The following is a 16,734-nucleotide window of genomic DNA, read 5'->3' on the forward strand; positions in this document are numbered from 1 at the left end:
TTGAATATATTTTTCTTTTAGGCATTTCTTGCATTTTAGTAAAAAAAAAAAAATTCTGTCACAAACCAAAGGGCAAAGATAGTGTTTTCATGTAGTGACTGAGCACATGGAATATACATACAGGTTATAATTGTAGGTCTCATTCTGTGTCAATCCTAAGATACATGTAATCAAGTTACTGAGTAAATCCAATTAAAATCAAGCATTATGCCACCAAGATCCACCATGGCTTACAGAAAAAACATAGACAACATTCAAGGGTTGCAAACAATGTGGAATCTTATGACTCTTTTTACTCTGCTGCTTGGAGCATTAGTCAGGAAACTAGTTCTAGAATGTACTAATTTAAAAAAAAAATGTACATACCATTTGACCCAAAAACTCCAGTTCCATGAACATACACACACACACACACACACACACAAAACATATAAAAGTGCACCCAAATAGCTGAAATATTCATAGCAGCATGAGCCTAATCAACCAAACTTGAAATAATCCAAATACCCATCAAGTAACAAATGTGAGTATTTGTTAATAATGATTCCTTTGCTAGGTATTTCTGAGGACTTACTGTATGACACCCTTATCTGGGTGCTCAGGTACAGAACTGAAAAAAAGACACACATGATCTCTATTGTCATAAATATTTTCTTTCAGTGACAATCACCAAGGGAAGGTGAAAATGGCAATGACAACAATGTAAGTGGTGCCATTTGTTGATCTGGTAATTTCAGACACAAGGTAATAACCAGGCAGTACACATTTAAAGAGGGGGTTGCTAGAATCCTATTGTGCTCCTCAAATCATGCTATTCTGATAGGTTTAAAATTACTTTCATACATTTTTTAAGTAACTATTATGAGTCATTAAGTAATGGAAACTACATGTTGTATCAACTAGATTAACAAAGAATGATGGACAGACTGGAAATGTAAGTAATGCCTCCTAATATAGACAGGCACAATGAAAGTTACCAAAGGCCTTTAATTTCTTCTGTAGTAATCATCCATATTAGGAGGGACCACAAGATGATTTAAATGTCTTACTGGTCAGAGTTAAAAGCTGGAAATTGCTTTCCAGCTTGCCTATACCCTCTCTCAGCTAATGATCTTTCATTATGCCACTGAAAAAGAATATTTAAGATCGCTGGTCAATGTGTCCAGTTAAACACATGCATTAATCTTTGTTTAATACTAATATGTCAGAAACATATATAAAAAGGTCTTGTTGGAAAAAGAAAGAAAGAAAGAAAAATGGGAAGGAACGGTATAATACAAAGACAAAGAATGGGGATGAAGACAGATGGAAAATGAATGGGCTAGTGGTTTAGTGGTTTCTGCTGTAGCACACTAAGGGTGAACAAATGTGTTCATTTGCATCACTGGACACCTAGGGATTCTGGGTATTTGTGGCATCAAGTACCTTTGAAAATGTGGATCAAGATGAGGTTAGGAATCCTGAACTTTTCTTTAAGGTAGTTGTAAGAGGTACTTGGACCTGGTCTTTAGGTTAAAGAAAACAAGACACACTTAGGGATGACATCATAGTGAAAACAAAGGTTAAGTAAGATTTACTTACTGAAAAAATTACCAACTTAATAATCTAATCAACACAAAGTTATCACCTTAAAATTCTGTCATGTAGGTCTCACAAAACCAACATCAATGTTTTGGGGGACTTGCATTCATATCTAGAAGCTCAAGAGGAAAACCCATTTCTTTTCTTGTTTGAGATTTCACAGGCCACTCACATTCCTTAAGCTATGGTGCCATTCACCATCTTCAAAGTCAGCATGGCTTCTCTCTGCCTCCTTTCTAAGGTTACATTTTCTCAAGTCTTCTTCCACATTTCAGAACTCTTATAAATAAATTCTTCCACCTAAAAATCTTCCCCCCTCAACATCTTTACTGGAAGTAACCACATGTGCAAATCACTTCACCATGTAAGGTCATTTTCATAGATTTCAGAGATTCAAATGTAGATATCTTTGGTGTCATCCTTCTGTTAACTGCATCCAACTACTTTCTTTGGATTACCAAAATACCCACTGCTAAGACTGTATTTTTCACACATGATTTAAGAAGAGACTTTTCTGGGGGTTCTGACAAACCTAAGAAGAAAGACTTGAAAAGGCTTAACTTGAAGGTTCCCCAGCTGCTACCGTGCACATACACTGACTCATCAAATTCACTTCCATGCCTCTTCAATCATTAGCATATTCCTACCTAACGTCACTGAACAACTGTGTTAAATAATTTTCTATATATGAAATTTCCTTCTCTTTTCTCCTTTCATTGTTACCCCTTTAACATACTTTAATCATATATATTTGTTATATTCCAGAGAAAACTCTTATAAAGATCTTCAGTACAAAATTCAATAGTCAATGATCATCTCAATAGACTTTTCAGACTTATTTGAGACAACTGACTGCTTTCTTAAAATAAAAGAATCTCCCCTGCTTATTTTCCCATTTTTTGACTCATCTCCCATTTCACTAGTTTCTTCTCAGTCTCACTAATAGGTACTTAACTATAAATCTTGGAGTTCCCCAGAACTCACTTTCTTCTCTCATATCAATATATACCAAATTTGTTAGTGCTGATGACCAAAATTACCCCCTCTACCTCTCTGACAATAATGTGTCAGTTAGACGGCAGATAGCATCTAACATTTAATGTGTTAACAAATTTAATTTTTTCCTTCAAACCTACTTCTAATATTACTCATCTCTCAATCATTCCATGATTGCTCGGGCCACAAAACATAGTCATCTTTGATATTTTTCTCTCCTTTTACATTCTATAATCATTTTATATACAATTCCTATGACTTGTAGTTTCCAAGTACATGTGACCATCTCACCACCTTTAATATCACTAAGGCAAATCTCATAATCAATCTCCCACATAATTCCACAGTGGCTTTCAAACATTCACTTTTATACTCCAAACACCTTCTCTACTTCCCATCCAGCTTGGTTCATTTCACATGTAAATAGGAACAGCTCCTTACCTCTGTGTCTCAAGCCTTACGTCTTTTTTTTTTTTTTTTTAATAAACTATATTATTTGAGTACTAGCATCAACCATATGAGATCTATTATTATTTGTGTTGTTTTATATAGCAAGTCAAAAAGCTTCCAGCTTTGGATACTTTCTTACTCCTAGAATTCTGTCTATTGATCTTACATATATTCAGTTCTCTATTCAAACATTGTGCTAACCAACCTCTTCAAAACAGTATGCTCCGCTACTTCAACCCAATTTTATTTTTATTTTGGGTTTTTCTAGCAATAAGTTCTTGTGTTAATTATGGGTTTAAGTTCTCTGTGAACAGAAACAATTTTCACTTTTTATTCTCAATTTCTAGAACAGTGTCTGATAAGTGAAGGCATCTATTGATAAGCATCTTTCTATTAGCAAATTATTCAAGGATAAACCATGAAGATGACCTCCTCTTACAGTGCAAAAAAAAAAAAAAAAAAAAAGAGAGAAAGATAAACTGCTTCACTGATTAATATAGCACTTTACAAAGGTCAATAAACATTTGAATTACAGGATACATGGAAAATCTACTTCACATATCTGAATGTGATCACACACATAGGCATATAGCACAGTGAGTATGTAGAACTTTGCTAAGGCTGCCACAACAAAAATACCACTGCCTAGGTGGCTTACCTTCCGCAAGTTACTTTTTTACAGTTCTAGAGGGGAGAAGTGTGAGAGCCAGGTGAAGGTAGGGTTGGCTTCTCCTGGGGTCTCTTTGGCACAGCTGGGTGCCCTGTCCCTTTGGCTATGCCCTAATCTCCTCTTCTAAGAATACCAACCAGACTGGGTCAGAGCCCACTCAAATGACCTCATGGAACAAAAAACAGCTTTTTAAAAGATTACCTCCAAATACAGTCACACTTCAAGGTACTGGAAACTTCAACACAGAATTGAGGAGATAATTCAATCCACAACAGAGTTATATTAAGAAGCTGTGTTAGTTTTGTCGTATCAGGTTCTGTAGGTTTAAGGGGATAGGCTTGTTCATGTGTATTTTTCTCAATTAGTCCTTTACAAAACTGCTGGTAAAAATTATTTTCTTTCAGCTTTCTTTTCTCTCCTGAGATTTTGCTTTAATACTGTCAGGAGACCTGGCTGGGATATGAGTTACACACAATATAGCTCATTTACATATTACTTGACAAGCTGGTTGCTTAGTCATTTCTCAAATCCATGAAAAAATAAAACAAAAGAGATTGAGATTTTGAAGAAAAAGAAGTAGGAACCTGAAGTTTGTGACATCTGAGCAAACTGCTCCCCAGGGACAAAGGCAATGAACAGAGAAAGAAAGAATGTCTTTTTTTTAAAGATTTTATTTAGTTATTTTTGTGTAGAAGATCTGGAGTATAGATTGGAGTTGCAGTGGGTGAAAGGATGCACCAGGGACAGAGTGGCGAATCAAAACAGCTTGGTTTATTAAAATACACTGCTGAGGGGAGCAGCGGGCAAGACGAAAGAGAGACCTGCTGTGCCATGTTGATTAGCTTTCTGGCTGGGGATTGAACCCATGCCTTCATGGTGGACTGTCATGATGGTAGCACTAACGTGCAGCCCCTAGGTCACCACATAGGCCCCTATTATCTGTGTGGATTAACGATGAAGAGAACCTCTTTACTTTTGACCACACTTAATTCTTCTAACATGACTGTCTGTGACTCTACAACATTTGGATTAGGCCTCAGCAGGGGCAGGTATAGCTAAGTAACTATGTAAATAAGTTCACTGTTGTTGATTTGCAATGAAAACAAGCAACTGACTTCAGACCCATAGAAGAATTCAACAAGGAGTTACCTTATCTGGCCACTATCCATTTGAAACAGAACTTCCTAAATCTGGCAAAATCACATGCAATTGAATAGCTGACTGCAATATATTTTCTCCTTTATTTTACATACTAACAGTTGTTTATCAGTAACAGTTTAGCTTTTCCTCAATCTGTATTTATGAAACTAAAACAAATGGCATCAGTAAATAACCCAGTATTCATAAATACTTTCAGAGACATGTTTTTTTTATTCAATTATATTGCTGTTATTTCATAGCTATTCTCATACTATAGTTTCCAAGGATCATAGTGGGAGCTTAAATTGACCATGTCGATGTATTGACCTCCAAAATTAATAAGTTATCTATCAACTCTACTGACCACAGCGGGAAAGAGAGACATGGAAATGGTCAAAACTTGCTTATTTGTGGGCAGTGATGACCTGGATTAGCAGAACAATGCCAGGTTGTATCTGGCATTGACTTTCCCACAGAAGCCACATGCAGAAAATGAGTAGGACCATGGATGCACTGCAGACAGAATGTCACTAGAGATACAGCAGATAAGGGCACAGATGCTTCCATAGTACATTAAAAGATGGATAAAACAAGAGAAGCAAAAGCAAGCACATGGATCGAAAATCAGGTGTACTTGGAGAAGCAACACTATTGAATTCATAAAAATTGAATTCATGTTCCTCTGCCCCGTTTCCTAAACATCTCCATTCTACACACCTGATTTTCCTAGATTGCGTTCCTCCTCCACAACGCAGGGACCGCAGCTCACTGTGGATTTTGCAGGGAGACCAGTGTTCCGCCACCCAGGAGTAGCGATTGCACTCACTGTAACACGGGACTGCCTCATGCACCTGTCAAGAATAGGAAAGGAAAAATATTATGTGGAACTACCCAAGTTATTGAAAAATAACCTATCTTTTAGTAATGACTACTGAGCATAACCAGAGAACTACACTCAGGCCCACACAGTCAAATTGCATTCCTCAAGAAGCAGGATACATTTGGCTTCTCTGATATTACTGACTTGCCTAGAGAAACATATAGGAGAAATCAACTGAAATATGATGGTGTGCCTTGGCAGAAGAGAAAAAAAGTATAGTCATTACCAACCATGGAGAATAGGGATTCCATTATCATTTCATTTCCTCAAAGAGCTCACACAGCGTCTGTTAGAGTCCAGCTCTCAATTATATGGTATATTGTATTCTCAGAAGTACTTTAAGATGTCAATTGAAACAAATATATGTAAGAAAAATTTACTCTTGAATATAAGAGGTTCTTAGCATGCATGAGAAAAGTGGTATTATTTGCACTTGAAATTTCTTTTTATACCCCAAAATGATCAATGCTAACAGCTAATCGTTTAGCCTCCTGGGCATTGTGGTTTCATATGAATTTAGTTATTTATACAATGTTTTTAGAGCACAGCTAAAACACATAAACACTCTCCTATCCCACAACACAAACATACTTAATGCTGGCTATGCATGATTACCGATTGGATATATACAATTTTATGGTAAAAAACAATGAATATAGTCAGTGAATTAGGTTATTTTATAAGTATGTGTTTCTGACTTTTTTTGCTTTGAAACTGCATTCTAATTGAGTGTGTCTGACACTGAGGCTGAACTTAAAATGAACTACTCTTCAATATAGCACTTCCCCTTCACAAGAAAAAAAATGTTCCATTGTGTAACATATTAATGTAAATCACAAAATTGGCTACTATATAGCATGGTGATGAAAACTAGTTTAACCTATTAGCAAAAACAATTAATGCCTTTCCTTTTAAAGAAGAATTTAAGCCTGTGTCATAACTAACCCCCTCCACCCCTTTTTTAATTCCATAAATTTGTAAATGTTGATGAAGGAAGAGTACAATCCAAAGAGAAGCATTACTTGTATATTTCTACTAAACGCAAGGGAAAGCACCATGTAGAGAGATAATCAGAAAACAAGATTGGAGCACTGTCAGCATGTTAGATGGAAATCAAATGAGAAAAGGTTATTTGTGAGACTACATCTCAGGAATCATAAATAATGTCAAAAACTATTGTGGGGTGGAACAAGTGGAGCCCATAAGGAGAAAGGAAACCACAAAGTGAAAAATATGTGTGGGCTCAATGGAAGGAGATGGAAAAATAGAAGCGGATATGGGTATGAGGAAAGTAAGGAATTAAGGAATAAAAGAATCACATTTCATGCTGTGAATACTGACAAGAAATGAATCGAAGGGTCAGAAGCAGTTCCTACATTAAAACAAGGCAGTGATAACTTGTAAGAGCGAAAATTCCGCCCTCAAAACTCGAAGGATAGTGAGGTAAAAGAAAAATTTATGAAAACAGACGTAACTCCTGCTCAACAGACATCTGGAAATTGAGTTGATGACAGCTGAGGGTGTAACTGACTCAAATGCACCATGGAAAGAGAGCTTTTACAGAATTTATCGCTTTGTTTTATAAATTCTTTAACACATATCAGACCACTAAAAGGAAGCTTTTTGACTTTCAGATGGGATACATGAAAACTATGCCAATGCACTTTGCACAAATGGGTTGGCTGAAAAATTTCAGTGAAAAAATATTCTTTCCTACACCTCATGCATGAATCTGAGAGCAAGTGGATGGTATATCCTGGGATAGAAATGTTTTTCCTAAAGTTCATAATAGTAAGAAGGACTTACATTTCCACCCTCCCAACCCTATGAATCCCTAACTGCAGATGAAAAATGAAGATCTGTTTAGCTGTATTTGCTTTTGATATACACATATGAATGCTGACATATACGAGCCTGCTATTTAGGTCTTTATGCTTCAGGGCTCCACACCAGTAGCATGGTAGCTGACTTCAATGACAAACTATTACAAATTAGAGAGCAGGTCTATGTAGAAGATGTTGACCTAACTTGGCTAATGAGCAAAAAAACGTGAAGCTAGTTCCACTACACGGACTTACTTGACTTTATCCCCCCAGACCTCTCTGCCATCTTAACATTACCTGTATTGTCACTGGAAGCTGACAAATCCCCACCACTTCAAAGCCCAAATAAATGTCTACACACATCTGCAAGACTCTTTCCATGACTTCAGTGGGCATGTCATTGGCTGTGACTGACAGTCTGCTTAAAGGAAATTTGGGGCCAGATTGTAAAAGCAGGCTATATATTGCATAAATAGGGGCAGTGGTGGTGGCTGGGGTACATAGTGTGACAGGGCAGCACACATGGTGGTGACAGTCACCGTGTCACATATTTCTACATGTGTTTCCTATGTACACAAAATACTTCCACACTTTTTCTCACCATAATCTTAATAAATATGTCCAGCTTTTACCTTAAATAACACTGAGAATAAGCACTGAGAAATGCAGTTTTTACTTTCCATGTTTAAAAATGTTCTTGTTCTAAGCAAATTCACATCTGGACTAATGATATTTATTTATGTGTTTCTTGGGGGAAAAAAATGTAGCATAACCTCTGAGTCTCAGGAGGCAGGCAGGCAGGTGTGTCGCTGAAGCCAGAGTGGAGGAGGGTAGTCTCAATGGATGTTTGTTGACTTGCAGCTAACACTTAAAGAGCTCACATTGCTAAGTGGTCCTCACTTAATTCTCTAGAGGAAAACAAAGCCCACCAAATGGAACAGGTCAGGGAGACTTTACCAAACTCAAGGATATTAATAGAGCAAAATGAAAATCTTTTCTTTGCATTATGGAGCTTTGATGAAGAATATCAATCTTTATGTCAGCAAAAGGTGCTCTTTGGGGACTTTACTATGGGAAACAAAGGCTGTCCCTGAAGATTTGTGAGAACTGTCTCTGTAGAGTCTTGTTCCACCAAACAAGGGCTCTCTCTTAGAAGACCAAAAACATCCAAAAGAGGAAAAGGCAGCAGGCACTCAAGAATAGAAATTACCTACCCAAATGCCCCATTTCTTCCCCTGTCAGTTACTTTATATTCTATTCCATATTGTTATTTAGTTGCATCCTATTATAGTTTTATAATGAAAATGTGTTAATGCATAGAGTTTATCAGGGAATCATATGGAAATGTAGTAAAGGAGAGAAATGAGCCATGGGAAAGTTAAATGAAAATCATTTCTAAATGGCCCAAATTAGCAAGAAAATAACAGGGTTTAATAGGGACACAGGGGCTAAAAATTGCAACTGAAAAATTTCAGTCCTCTGACAGAGGTAATGTTTCATTTTCCTAGTAATGAGTGCTATTTATTACTTCTTCATTGGGGAATTATGTTTGATAATTTTGCTGTTCTACAGTCATATCATAAACTTATTCATTGAATCAGTCTCAGTGCTTATTAAATAAGTCTCTAGTCATAATTGATCAATTTAATTAAGTACTGTTATTTTTTTTGTTGTTACTCCTCTCTGGTTACAGACTGGATTCTATGGCATAAACAGGGAATTTCAATGGGGCTCAGCCAATACCACTGTCACATGTCAGGATCTAAATGTTCAAAGGATCCAGTAAAGCAAATCACCCATCAACAAACACAGTGAAAACAAAAACAGAAAGTAAAATACATGGCCTCCAATTTTCTGTAGCATTAGCCCTTTGGTCCAGGGGAAGTTGCCAGTAAAGACCTGGTAGAAACCTTCTGCTTAAGATCGTTATACCTGGTGTTGTGGCTCTAAAGTAGAATTAAAAAAATCAGGTTCAATTCCTTCTATAACTACAGAGTCCTCTAAGTCAGAGCTAGAGTTTGGCCCTTTGGAATATGAAAGGAAATGATCTCTAGGACTCATGAAATTAATAAACCATATGGATGTTGTTTTCCTCTAAAGACTGTGAACATTTTTTTTTAATTTATTTATTCCAACAGAACTGGGGTACAGGCTAGAGATCCGGAGGGTGAGAGGATTCACCAGGGACAGAGTGGGGAGCAGAACAGGCAGATGGATGAAGTACACTGCTGAGGGGAACAGCGGGCGGGTCAGGAGAGGTCTGCCTAGCCATGTGGATCTCCTCCCCGGGCAGGCGGGGATCGAACCCATGCAGAAGTGGCTTAAACTTCTTTGTGCTGTGCTTTAACCCGCTGTGCCACCAGGGAGGGCCAGTTGTGAACTCTTAACAAAAGAGTAATACATTTGCCTATTAAGTCTAGGATCCTTCATCCCTTGATTTAAAGTACTTCCCTCTTGGGCCCTCCCTGGTGGCACAGTGGGTTAAAGCACAGCACTAAGAAGCTAAAGCCACTTCAGCCAGAGTTCCATCCCTGCCCTGGAGGTGACCCACATGGCATTGCATGTGGGTCACCCGAGTGCTGCGCCCATCAGCAGTTGGCCTGTTCTGCTCCCCACTCTGTCTTTGGTGAATCCTCTCGCCACCCCTGTACCTCTGGCCTATATCCCAGTTCTGGTGATGTCAACAGTGCATGGGCCTGCCTATTCAACTTCTTACAGCACAGAATCCTGCTGCAAGGTATAGTCTGTTTCTTTTCAGTGAAGACAATGCTAAACATTTGGAAACAGGAAAATCCATAAACAGAATTGTCCAACATGTCCATGTATAATAGATGATGTCTACTAATTTTAATATAAAAATATAGCATAGGTAATTCATCCCCAGTCTTTGAATAGAGTATCCTTTCACAATTTCAAAAATGTATCAGACAAGCATCTCAGAATGTTAACTCCCATATCTAAAGCAAAAACAGGTCTGTGTGTTTTGTATGGTTGCAATTTTGTGAGAGATGATTAGCTAAAATAACATCCACAATGTTTTTAAATGGGTATCTGTGGGAATATAATTATGCCTGTCACGTTGTGCCATGCATTGTTTAAATAAGAGTGCAGCATTCAGAGTCAGCATATTTTGGAAATCTGGAGTTCAATGATTTATACTCAGGTGTAGCTAAATGTCCCTGTTAGCCCAAACACTCAAGTCTGCTGCTCTGGCCGCCCTCCTCCTTCCAGATGCTGTCACACATGAGCTTCTTTGGTTACACAACTGAAGAGACTTCGTCAGGGTGCCCAAAGCTGACCTTCACACCAGGTTTGTGAGTTCATCATTGGTTTTAGATGCCTCATCTATCTTCTTTCAAATTTTGACATTAAAAAAATCGAAAAATGAATCTAACAATGCCGAAGGAGCTTTAGTTGCAAAATTTATTGACAAATAGGTTGGATTTTAAGGTCAATGGGAAGATTATTAGAATAATAATGGTAATAGCTACATGCCCTTCCTCTATGAAGAGGATTCCAAGCTGGATGTCCAAATGCTGATAACTGTAGCATTATTGCAGGGGCCAGTAGACATATTCTTATGTCAAATCTTGTCTGTAATTTAATTGAAAAATTATAATCTTGGACATGTGAGTAACACCACTTGTTAAATGAATGTAGGCAATTTTATGATTAATTAATTTTTAATTTAATTTGAAAGCACTGCTGTATTTGAAATCACTCAATAAGAAACTCCCAATCCAGCCTAACTGCAAGTTATAAATAAATTATATATGTCAAAATGCAGAGAACTGGTGCCTTTATATATATATATATATAGAAGAAATGACTAACAAGAAGGTTATGCCTAAGGACACATTACTGTTATATTTTCATACATAATATGCTACACATAAAAGCCCCTTTGTAAAGTGAAATTTGAAGCTTTTTTTTAAATGTAACTGGTTTTTATTATAAAAGATTCAGAGGTCTATTATCTCTTTAGATATGTCAACCACATAGCCACCACATGGCATCCAGAGGTCCTCCTGCCCCCAAGAAAATTGGGGCTCCCCCACAGCCTGCTCTCTCCCTTTGGTAGGCTCAGTTCTATAGTCAGAATTCTGGGGTTTGTTATTGGCTTGGTTCTTCTTAATCTTTGTTTCTCTGTTTTCCACTTATGAATTAAATCATCCAGTACTTGTGTTTTTATGCCTGACTTATTTCACTTAGCTTTGTCTCTACCAGTTCTATCCATGTTGTTCCAAGTGGAAATTTTTTTTCTTAATAGCTGAGTTACATTCCACTGTATCCACATCTTGCCAATCCATGCACATGTCCTTGGGCACTTAAGTTTGTTTCCCTAACTTGGCTACTGTAAATATACTTGCAATAAATACAGAAGTGCCTCTAATCTTTTGAATTAGTATTGTTTTATCCACTGAGTTGTTTTAAACTTTAGATTATTTATCTTTCATTTTCTAATGGTCTACAGCACTTAACTCATTTCCTCTGACCTAAATATCACTGATGATGTTTTAAGCACAGTGTATGAAAAATCTACACTCAAGTAAACCATCTCTGTCATCCCAATGGAGGGAAGAAGGGTGGAAGGTGGCTACTTAGTATGTCCTAAGCCCTACACAAACTTCCTTTCCTTCCCCATGTTCCTGCTTCCTTTATCATGTCACCACAGCCTACCCACTAGACAGGGTATTTGGTGGAAGGGAGTCACTTTTAAAAACGTCATCTAAATGGTTAGTCAAAGTTCAGTTATCTGCACTGATGTAACTTAGATTATATATTATGGCAAATAAATACCAATGCCTTAGTTTTTGGAATGCATACTATTATCTATGCAGATTTACATTTGCATCTGTTATGTTATTATATAGCATGTTTACATTTTATATGGGGTATTAATTTCATTTAAGCAATTGTGAATATGAACCCTGGTCTTTAAACTGCATGGAAAGGGACAATCAGCAACAAAAATGATCATGCAAATTTATAAAGTACAAAATATCCTATAATATAGAGTGCACTCACTCTCTCTCTCTCTCTCACACACACACACACACACACACACACAGGCACAGGTCAGACCCCCTCCGTGGCTGCATGTTACAGACCTGAGGGAACCTACTGACTAGGCAACTTGGTATCAGTTGTTCTAAATGACACACATTGTTCTAGATGGTACAGCACTATTCAGATAGTCTTAACATGAGAGAGAGAAACTTCCTCCAGAATATGGATTGCTTAATTACCCTGGAAGACACTGTCCACTGCCATGGTGCATTATGGCAAAAACCAGATGGGATTCTGTGGTTTATTCACAGCATGTCCAGCACTAATGTCACGGGGCTCTTGGATTCCCACAGGACACTATACATTTATCGCTTGAGCCTAAGAGATTCAAAAGCAAACATGCCAACTACAATTTATACTTCCAGACAACTCTGGCACTCCGAGCCATTAGTCTTCAGTAACCGTATCCCCATGGCACCACGCATGCCCAAGGTAAGGCAGCTTTGTTGGCACTGCAAGGCCCTAACCCACCACCTGTGCGAGTCTGCCCTCTCCTGGCCCCAATAAGCCTGGCCTGGTCATGACCCCCTGGAGTCAACAGGCCCATGAGTCTGCTCTGACTTGAGTGCAGTTTGGGCTGGGCTTTTATCCCTTTTATATCTGACTCTGGGATCCTAAAAGGACCAATCATGTTCAAGCTCACTTCATTAGTTAATTATTCAGATTGAAAATAAGCTGATTGGTACTAAGTGGACAAATCAGATACTTGGGATTAAAGACAATCCAATCAAGACTTGTAGGGCAAGGGACCCTGAAAGGGATATAAGCCAGAGCAAGAGCCAGTTTGAGTCAGTCTGTAGTTGATTCATTGAACCACCTTCAAAGAAGGAGTCAGTAGCTGGTTTTCAGTCTTTGATGAAGATTCACTCTGTTCCTGGTCTAAGAAGAAAGAAGAGATTCATTTTTCTCTGTTTTGTACTGTCTTATTTTTAGAAAAAGGCCATGGATGAACCTAGAGGCCACAGTGTTAAGTGAAATAAGCCCATCACAGGAGGGCAGACGCTGCATGAGTCCATTTATATGAGGCCTCTAAAAGAGTCAAACTTACTGAAGTAAAACCAGGATGGTAGTAGTCAGGGAACAGGCAGGAGGTAAAAATGAGGAATGCTGAATAATGGGCATCACATTCTAGTCATGATGAGTAAGTTCTAGAGATCTACTGTCCAATACTGGTCTAACAACACTATGTATCACAACACTAGATTAGACATTTAAAATCCTTGTTAAAGAGGTAGATTTCATGGAAGTGTCCTTATCACAACAAAGTTTTAAAAGAAATAAAAGAAATCGCTAGGCCCTTCCTGGTGGCACAATGGGTTAGGACATAGCACTGCAGGCTAGCTGTAGCTGCTTTAGTGCGAGTTCGATCTCCTGCCCCAGAGGTGATCCACATGGCACAGCAGACCTCTCCTGTCTTGCCACTATTCCCCTCAGCAGTGTACTTTGTGGATCTGCCTGTTCTGCTCCCCACTCTGTCTCTCACTGGCCCTGCACCTCTGGCTTGTACCCCAGTTCTGTATGCATAAATAAATAAATAAAGAAATTGTTAAAATGTTTATGTCTCAGGGACAGTTGGATTATACCATATAAACCTGACCAGAGAGAAAACACTTACATTCTTAGATGCTCAGAAATGGTGTACCTATGGCAAAAATAGATGAGACAGACAGACAGATGGGTTTATGTATGTTACATAGTCAACAGGCAGAGTGAGTCTGGTACCACAATATGATCACCAGATGAGAATGAAGAGAAAAAAACAAAACAAAACAAAACAAAACAAAAAAAACAAACAAAAACCCCCGACTATTTGCTCTCCTATTAATAAATGAGGCTGAAACAGAGTTGACTCTGGCTTCTGGCAAGTAACAAAAGTTTTACAAGTTATAGGCATAAGGCAAGATAGTACTAAAGCAAAGATTAAAAGATCTCTGTTCTCAGAAGCAGATGTCCTAAGGGTAAGCAAATCAGAAAGGTATATATAGTACTGTTCAGGGTTTATCAAGAAAAAGGAATTTAGGCTTGAGATCTGTAACTCACTAGGTGAGCATCAAACAAAAGTGAAAGTTATGCAGAAAATCTTTACTTCCCTTGTTAGCCTTTGCTGGGTGGGTTGCTGCAACTCCCACTGTTTCTCAGTATTTGCAAGCGCCATGCTATCTGTATACTATGGCTACAAGCAGCTGTCTATTCATTCAATCACTGCAAGAAGCCTATGGGACCAGGCCTAGGAAACCAATTAAATTTGGATTATAAAAATGTATGTATGTGTGTGTGTGCATATATATGGGAGTATAATCTCTCTGCCTAAGGATGGTGTCCTTAGATCTAAATTTGTGAGACTCGATTACCATATAAAATGGACAAGGTGAAATAGTACTAGTAAAAATTAGTCTCGTATGAACTACTTTGATTGGGTTTTTTAAGATTTATTTATTTGTACATACATAACTGGGGTACAGGCCAGAGGCTCAGGGGCGGTGAGAGGCTTCACCAGAGACAGAGTGGGGAGCAGAACAGGCAGATCTACGAAGTACACTGCTGAGGGGAGCAGCGGGCGGGTCAGGAGAGGTCTGCCAAGCCATGTGGTCACCTCAGGGCAGGCGGGAATCGAACTCATGTGGAAGTAGCTTTTGCTTCTCAGTGCTGTGCTTTAACCCACTGTGCCACCAGGGAGGGCCACTTTTAAATAAATGTTATAGACTGAAGATAGGGATTGCAGTGTCTATGGGGTGAATCCTGGAAATCATAATTAGCTGGGATAGGCCATGGGAAAATGTGCTAGATAGAGCTTTAGTTTGTAGACAATGGGAGTCACTAAGACATTTGAGGTTTATATTAGGGAGGATGTATGAAATAAATTATAGGGAACATGAGTCATCTTGAATGCAAGGAAGATATGAGCATGTGAAATGACTGAGCAAAGTGGAAATGACAACAGTTTCATTGAGGTTATGGTGATAAAGTAATGATCACGGTAACTATAATTTTCACAAAGTTTCTAACACAGCAGGGATGAAGGGAAGCCAAAATTTAGTGGTGAAAATGAAAAAGGCGTCACAAACACCAGTGCTACTTTGGGGAAGCACTTAAGATTCATATATTCTGGAAACTTGGACACATTACAGTTGCCTCTTTTTTTTTTTTTCAACAGAATTGTGTGGATAAAGACAAGACATCCACTTTCCAAGAGCCTGAATTCTAGGGTGTAGTACTAATGAACAGAGGAGCAGAAACTCTGGGAATTTGCCAAGGAAACGTCATTATATATTTACTATCTTATTACATCTTACACTTCATTTTGTTGGGATAAAGCCGATGTCATCTGTGACCTGAAAAGCAATCTGGTGTTGGGAAAGTTTTCTTGGAACTCACCAAAATTCACAGAGAGCAAGCACAAAACGGGCTTCCAGGATGAGCTAAAGGAAGCCCCTAACTGGTGAACAATGACTTCTCAAATGTTTTAACATGCAGTAAGAGCTCTGTTACAGTTTTCTAGTCATTACCACAAACCAACCTTTGCTAATCTGAAGTGCATTAGTGTTCTCATGTAGTACTTATTTCCTAATCAATCAAGAGGTGAAAGATAAAAAAGGATCAATCAAAAAATGGTCTTCATTCTACCTGCTTAGACCAATTTAAACTGGAAAGCTACTGCAGTCTGCACACTCTGTTCCTAATTTGACAATTCTCTAAGTGATCCTGTTTTTATAATGGCAGGAAGACAGGGGAAGGTTATTGTTACTTTTCATCCCAGAAAAAAAATAATAAATGAACATAGTATCACTTCCTTATAGTTTGGAGCAACAGAGAATAAATGAAATTATTTAAAAATGCTCCTAAAGAGACATTTTCACAAAGTTGTTGTTTACACACACACATACACATACACACACACACATACAGAGTGATCTTTTTCTTCTGTAGATAAATGTAAGAGGAAAAATTTCTCAAGCTGCATTGTGTTCTAACAGTTTTCCTGTTAAAATACAAGGCCAGACACAGTATAAAATGGCTTTTTTAAAAATATGAGCTCTTACTGTGAGTCCTCCCATAACAAATCTGATGTGTCTAGAACAAAGTTAAAGTGAAACATAGAGCCACAAGTGCTGTTTTATAACCAA

The 16,734-nt window shown here is 38.0% G+C and overlaps 1 protein-coding gene across 4 annotated transcripts in view; it reads right to left on the reverse strand.

The window, feature by feature from the left end:
• The window catches only part of THSD7B (thrombospondin, type I, domain containing 7B), a 792,320-nt gene that overhangs the window by 87,172 nt on the left and 688,414 nt on the right, over positions 1-16,734 (reverse strand). For all 4 annotated transcript variants that reach the window (XM_012728237.1, XM_012728251.1, XM_012728256.1 and 1 more), the window contains one exon: positions 5,555-5,688. In XM_012728237.1, coding sequence (XP_012583691.1) covers positions 5,555-5,688 — 134 coding nt within the window. The remainder of the gene's footprint in view (positions 1-5,554; positions 5,689-16,734) is intronic.

The sequence above is a fragment of the Condylura cristata genome, unplaced genomic scaffold (assembly GCF_000260355.1).
Source record: "Condylura cristata isolate star-nosed mole 26May11 unplaced genomic scaffold, ConCri1.0 scaffold00002, whole genome shotgun sequence".
NCBI lineage: Eukaryota > Metazoa > Chordata > Mammalia > Eulipotyphla > Talpidae > Condylura > Condylura cristata.